At 55.7% G+C, this 6199-nt stretch overlaps 1 protein-coding gene across 3 annotated transcripts in view; it reads left to right on the forward strand.

The window, feature by feature from the left end:
- Positions 1-1027, forward strand: part of LOC122381839 (polypeptide N-acetylgalactosaminyltransferase 5-like) — a 66396-nt gene extending 65369 nt beyond the window's left edge. For all 3 annotated transcript variants that reach the window (XM_043366539.1, XM_043366538.1, XM_043366537.1), the window contains exon 12: positions 118-1027. In XM_043366539.1, the coding sequence (XP_043222474.1) occupies positions 118-264 (147 nt within the window). In that variant the 3' untranslated portion in view covers positions 265-1027. The remainder of the gene's footprint in view (positions 1-117) is intronic.
- Positions 1028-6199: the final 5172 nt, after the last annotated feature.

Raw genomic sequence — 6199 nt, forward strand, 5'->3', positions numbered from 1 at the left:
AGGTTCGTGTACAGAAGCAACTGCGGGTCCCCGTACAGTGAGGCCATTTCAGGTAGTGAACTATCAGCTACTCTGTCGGTCGTCAGTGCTGCTAACCGACTGTTTTTCACCCCACAGACGATGGCCATAGTGCACCTGAACTCAGGCAGGTGTCTGCAGCACTCGCGGGCAGATAACGGGCGGCTCTCGCTGCAGGACTGCGCCCGCGCCGACTCGGCACAAAAGTGGGTTATGAAGAGCAAGTTCCGGTGGCAGGCTAACTGAGCGCCGCCTGTCGGCCGGACTGCGAACTAGCCGTGTGATAGCGGCGCTAGTGCAATGCCAGCAGGCAGTGACGAAACATTCCACAGTGCGCTGTGCGTGTATTTATTTGAGACTGGTTGGGCCGGCCGGTCGGGCCGCGGCGGACTATCTCGCCGGCGGGACAGATGGCCGGGCCGGCCTGCACCGCACATATCCCGCCACTGGTCCATGTGGTCCGTACCGCTGGTCCCTGTGGTCCGTACCACTGGCCTGAGTGGTCCCTGTGGTTAATGTGGCGGCCCGGTGCCAAACTGAGAGCTAGCGCGGCCCGAGCGCCGGCTAACAGTGGCCGGTGGCTCGGTAGTGCCATGACGCGGCGGCTGGCGGGGCCGCCGCCGCCCGCACCCCTATCAGACGAGCCGCCACCCCAGCGGTGCACCGTGTGACGGATCAACAGAACGCAGCGTGTGTCCTCATTCCAGAGATTGACGAGACAGTGTTGTATACTCTCACATCAGTATTGTGACGCCCGTTTTCAGACTGACTGTGAGGGTCGAGAGATGTGGGCCTGATACAGGCCGATAGCTGTTCAATGGGGGAGTTTGGGGTACCTACGTTTTCAGTGGTCTGATGGTTGGGCCGGGGCTAAGCTGGTGTGCTCGGTGAAATTGTTTTTATTGGCATTCCACGTACTTATATCGTCTCAGCGATCTGCCCTCTGTCCTGTGGTAAATTTCACAAGTGCCTGGCTGTGTTGTATGACAAATACAATTTCTTTGCGAACTGTTTCGTGTTTCAATATGGACGCTTACTGCTTCGTCTGTCAAACTATCGGTAGATTAATGTTCATTTCGGTCGAGTTAGCTGAGCGAAGATTTTTCAGGACGAATATCATCGAGAGTGCAGTTCCAAGGTCGACTCTCAAAGCTGCCCCAGATGGTGCATTGGTAACATTCTGTGCTTATCGTGTTTGTAAGCACAGAATGTAATATATTGTAGCGTTCTGTTATTGTCGGGTTCTGTTAGTGTTCCGTTATTGGTGCCTGTCGGCCCAGAGTGGCCTGACCGTGCCCGGGGGCGAAATGAGCGCGATCCCACTGACCCGGTCTGAGGGAATAAACCAGTTGGGCCCGAGCCGAGCCAGCGTGTGGAGTGCGACCGGGAGCGAAGCGGAACATCACATTGGCGACGAGGCTTCGGACTCAGCCTCAGCAAGTATGGTGCATGGTGATCTGGGAACGTTCTCAGTTGATAAGGAGCCAATCGTAAGTTACTTGGACAGATTTGGATTTTACTGTGTTGCCAACGGAGTAACGGGAGAGGAGCAGAGGAAAGCTGTTTTTCTGTCGATCATTGGCCATGAAACGTACGATAAGCTCCGTGATCTACTACATCCTGTATCGGTGCAGGCTGCCTCATTATCAGAGATAACAGAGAAACTCAGAGAACATTTCTCACCGCAGCATGTGGAGATTGCAGAGAGGTACAAATTTTTCAAGTGTGTGCAACAACCAGGCCAGAGTGTTATAGATTACATGGCACAACTCAGGAGCAAGGCGAAAGATTGTAATTTTGGACTTTACCTGGAAACGGCACTCCGGGACCAGCTGGTCTGTGGTTTAAGCAATGAGAAATGTCAGCAGGATTTGCTTAGCAGGGCCGACCTCACCTTGACAACAGCTGTTCAGCATGCACGTGCTTCCGAGACGATTCTTCGGGAAGCCGGCTGTTTCGGCGAGGCTTCGGCGTCTGACGGCACCGGCGCCGTGCACCGCGCTTCGACGGGGAGCGGAACGAGTGGCGTCGGACATCGGCCCGCTCCAAGAGGTAGGAGCACCAATGCGGCCCCGAGATCAGCTTCGGTCAACAGTTCAGGCAAGTCCGCGGAGGAGTGCTGGAGATGCGGCAATAACCATCTCGGCGAGTGCCGTTTTCGTACTTATCGCTGCCGGGTTTGTCATCAGATAGGACATCTCGCCCGTAAATGCCGCCTGTCTGGCGGTTCTAGGGTGCATTTGCAGGATGCGGGAGCCGCTGACCGGGGACAAGGAGGTCGGGAAGAGGACCAGGACATCAGCTTCACGAACGTCGCCGACCAAGGTCTACCAGTATACATCGTGAACCGTGGCCAGGTCAGTCCGCCCCCCATCTGGTGCCCCGTCAGCATCGGAGGGCTAACCGTTAACATGGAATTGGACACCGGGGCGGGGGTTACGTTAATAGATGAATTAACGTATAAGCGGATGCGTGACCGCCCCAAGCTGACTGTGTGTCCCGTCAAACTGCGATCGTACACTGGGGAGCTGATTCCCGTGCTGGGCGAGTTTGTCACTGACGTCGTCTACCATGGTGCTTCTCACAGCCGGCTGCCGGTGATCGTCGTGAAGGGGTCGGCTCCATGTCTGCTGGGACGCAACTGGCTCGAGCGGATGAAGATCTGCTGGTCTGAAGTCCACAGATGCAGCCTGTCTTCGTCGCCATTGCAGCGACTCAAACGCAAGTACCCGACAGTGTTTAGCTCAGAGCTGGGTAAACTGGAAAATGTTAAAGTAAAGCTGGACATTGATGCAAACGTACCGCCAAAGTTTTGTAAAGCTCGTTCACTGCCGTTTGCTTACAAAGACAAGGTTGAAGCTCAGCTAGATGCTGACATTAAAAATGGAGTGTTGGTGCCCGTTCGTGACTCTCAGTGGGCCGCACCGATAGTGCCCGTGGTTCGTGCAGACGGTAAAATACGCGTCTGCGCTAACTTCAAGTGCACTGCTAATCGTGCTGTTCGGCTGGATAGATATCCTCTGCCCCGGATGGAAGATATGCTGGTAAAAATCGGGGCCAAACAAGTGTGGTCGAAAATTGATCTCGCGTCTGCGTACCAGCAATTAGAGATTCATGAGGACAGCCGTGAAATACTCACGATCAACACATCTCGTGGCCTTTTACAATACACTCGGCTTCCTTACGGGATTTCCTGCGCGGTGGGGGTTTTCCAACGAGAAATTGAGCGCATCTTGAGTGGCATTCCCAACTTGGTTGTCTACTTAGATGATGCTCTGATCGGCAGTAGCACGGAGGAGGAGCACTGGAACGTCTTGGAGCAGGTCTTCAGCCGTCTAGAAGCTGCCGGACTGAGGGTTCGAGAGAGCAAGTGTGAACTGTTCACCAGCAGCGTCCAGTACCTCGGTCACCGGATCAGCGGTCAAGGAATTCAGCCACTTCTTGACAAGGTAAAGGCCATATCGGCTGCGCCTGCTCCGACGAACGCCACAGAGTTAAAGGCTTTTGTGGGGCTAGTTACTTACTACTCGAGGTTCATTGCGCACAGAGCTGAAATAATGTCCCCACTGTATGATCTGCTTAGAAAAGACGCCGATTGGGTGTGGGGTCCTGAACATGACGCCAGTTTCAAGTCAGTCAAGAAACAACTTACGGACTCTGCCCTGCTGGTTCACTACGATCCACGTAAGCAGTTGGTTCTCACTTGTGACGCTTCAAGTAAGGGGATTTCTGCTATTTTGGCTCACCTGGAAGACGACGGGGTGGAAAGGCCGATTTCGTTCGCATCACGCAGACTATCACCGTCTGAAGCAAAGTACAGTCAAATAGAGCGCGAGGGTTTGGCTGTAATATTGGGCGTAACTCGACATCATCAGTACCTCTGTGGGCTTGCTAAGCCTTTCTTATTAGTGACGGATCACAAGCCACTCATTAAGCTGTTCGGTGAGCACGAGTCGTTACCTGAAATGGCGTCCGCCCGAATTCGTCGCTGGGCTCTGAAGCTATCCAACTACAACTATCGTATTCAGTTTAAAGGCACGCATGAAATCGCTAATGCCGACTGTCTGAGTCGACTACCGTGTCCTGACGAGACTGTTCCCCGCCAGGAGGAGCTGGTTCTGCTGACCGAGCAGTGCATCCTGAACGCCGAGGCGGTGGCGGCGGAGACACGCAGAGATCCGGTCCTGTCGCAGGTTCTGCGCCTGGTGCAGCACGGCGGCTGGCCGGTGGAGTCTCCCGACTGGCTGAAGCCGTACGCAGCGCGTCGTCATGAGTTGTCCCAGACGGCTGGGGTACTTTTATGGGGGCATCGTGTTGTTATTCCCACAGTCGCCAGGAAGCGAGTTCTTGGAGAGCTCCATGTCGGCCACCCCGGCATCGTGAAGACAAAGGCTCTGGCTCGCAGCATAGTGTGGTGGCCGAAGATTGACGAGGACATCTCGACGGTCGTCCGCAGCTGTGCTCCGTGCCAGGAGAGTAGAGGAGCGCCGCCTCACTGTGAGTTACACCAGTGGCCGTGGACCGGCAGGCCGTGGTCGAGAATTCACATCGATTTTGCAGAGCCGAAAAAAGGCAAATACGTTCTCGTGGTTATCGATAGTATGTCTAAATGGATTGAGGCTGAGGTAATGTACAGCACAGCCGCTCAGCCCACAATAGCGAAACTGCGCGCATTGTTCGCGAGGCACGGCCTGCCCGATGTTTGCTGTTCGGACAACCAGTCTACGTTTACTGGTGCCGACTTCCAAGATTTCATGAGAGAAAATGGCATTGTTCACATGACCATTGCTCCCCGTCACAGCAGAGGAAATGGGCTGGCGGAGAGGGCCGTCAAAGAGGTGAAACTGGCGCTGCAAAGGGAGGAAAAAGGGGGCAAATCATGGGAACATTGTCTAAGTCAATGGCTGTTTCGCTATCGCACAACGCCCCATTCAACTACATCAGTGACGCCAGCTGAGTTAATGGTTGGACGCAAATTAAAGACCAGGCTTGACCTGCTGTACCCAAATCTCCACAGCACCGTTTTGAAAAGTCAGAATCGTCAGAAGCGCGACTTCGACAGAACTGCGACTGCTAGGCGTTTTGAGATCGGAGACCTGGTTTACGTTCGCAACTTTGGTCACGGGCCCCTGTGGTTACCTGGGTTCGTGATTGCTGTGGATGGTCCAGTGTCTTACGTAGTTCGTCTCTGTGACGGCAGGACCTGGCGGCGACACGGTGACCAGCTGCGGGCGAGAACCGAGGCTCAGCAGCTGCCACCGACCCACCGGTGGCCGGCTGCCCCGGCGGGCGGCGGCGAGCGGCGGGAGGCTGGACCATATCCGGAGTCTGGACGCTTGCCCGACCCGGAACACGTCACCGGGGACCCTCGTGGTGCTCGTCAGTCGCCGGCCCGTCTCGTGCCGCCGCTCGACCCGGCTGAGCCGGGCGCTGCGAGTGGGAGCGGACCGGACGCCGAGTCCGCCACCCTGGATCCGGACTCCAGCGCTCGTCAGCCGTCGCTCCGTCTTCCGGCGCCGTCAGGCTCTGCGACCGTGAGACGGGGCCCATTGGCTCCCGCGAGTGCACCAGTAGTGACTGGATCCGGACCAGCGGCGCCGCCTACACCGGACAGACGGACGGCGGATCCGCTGAGGCGTTCCTGTAGGGTCAGGAAACCACCGGACTTCTTCCAAGCTGGTGTCTGATGTGTTAACCGAGGTGTTTGTTGTAAGGTGTTGTCCTTGTAAGAAAGGAAGGAGTGTAGCGTTCTGTTATTGTCGGGTTCTGTTAGTGTTCCGTTATTGGTGCCTGTCGGCCCAGAGTGGCCTGACCGTGCCCGGGGGCGAAATGAGCGCGATCCCACTGACCCGGTCTGAGGGAATAAACCAGTTGGGCCCGAGCCGAGCCAGCGTGTGGAGTGCGACCGGGAGCGAAGCGGAACATCACATATATCGTGCTTGATAATATTCTGAGTTGGCGGCACGCCTCCATTGTGTCTGGACTGGCCGGCAATGGGGATGTCTGATGATTTGGTAGGGAATATTGGTATTGTTCTGAGCGAGGGCTCCGAACACGTGGTGGAAGTTTCAGGGTGTCTGGGAAATTGTACCGGCGCACGGTGGAAACGAACATTGGCTAGCGCCCTTGTGATATTTTTGAAGCTTTGAATTGTAAGAGGACTTAAATGGACGTGAGGCTA

The sequence above is a fragment of the Amphibalanus amphitrite genome, unplaced genomic scaffold (genome assembly GCF_019059575.1).
Source record: "Amphibalanus amphitrite isolate SeventyFive unplaced genomic scaffold, NRLGWU_Aamphi_draft 000128F_arrow, whole genome shotgun sequence".
Taxonomy (NCBI): Eukaryota; Metazoa; Arthropoda; class Thecostraca; order Balanomorpha; family Balanidae; genus Amphibalanus; species Amphibalanus amphitrite.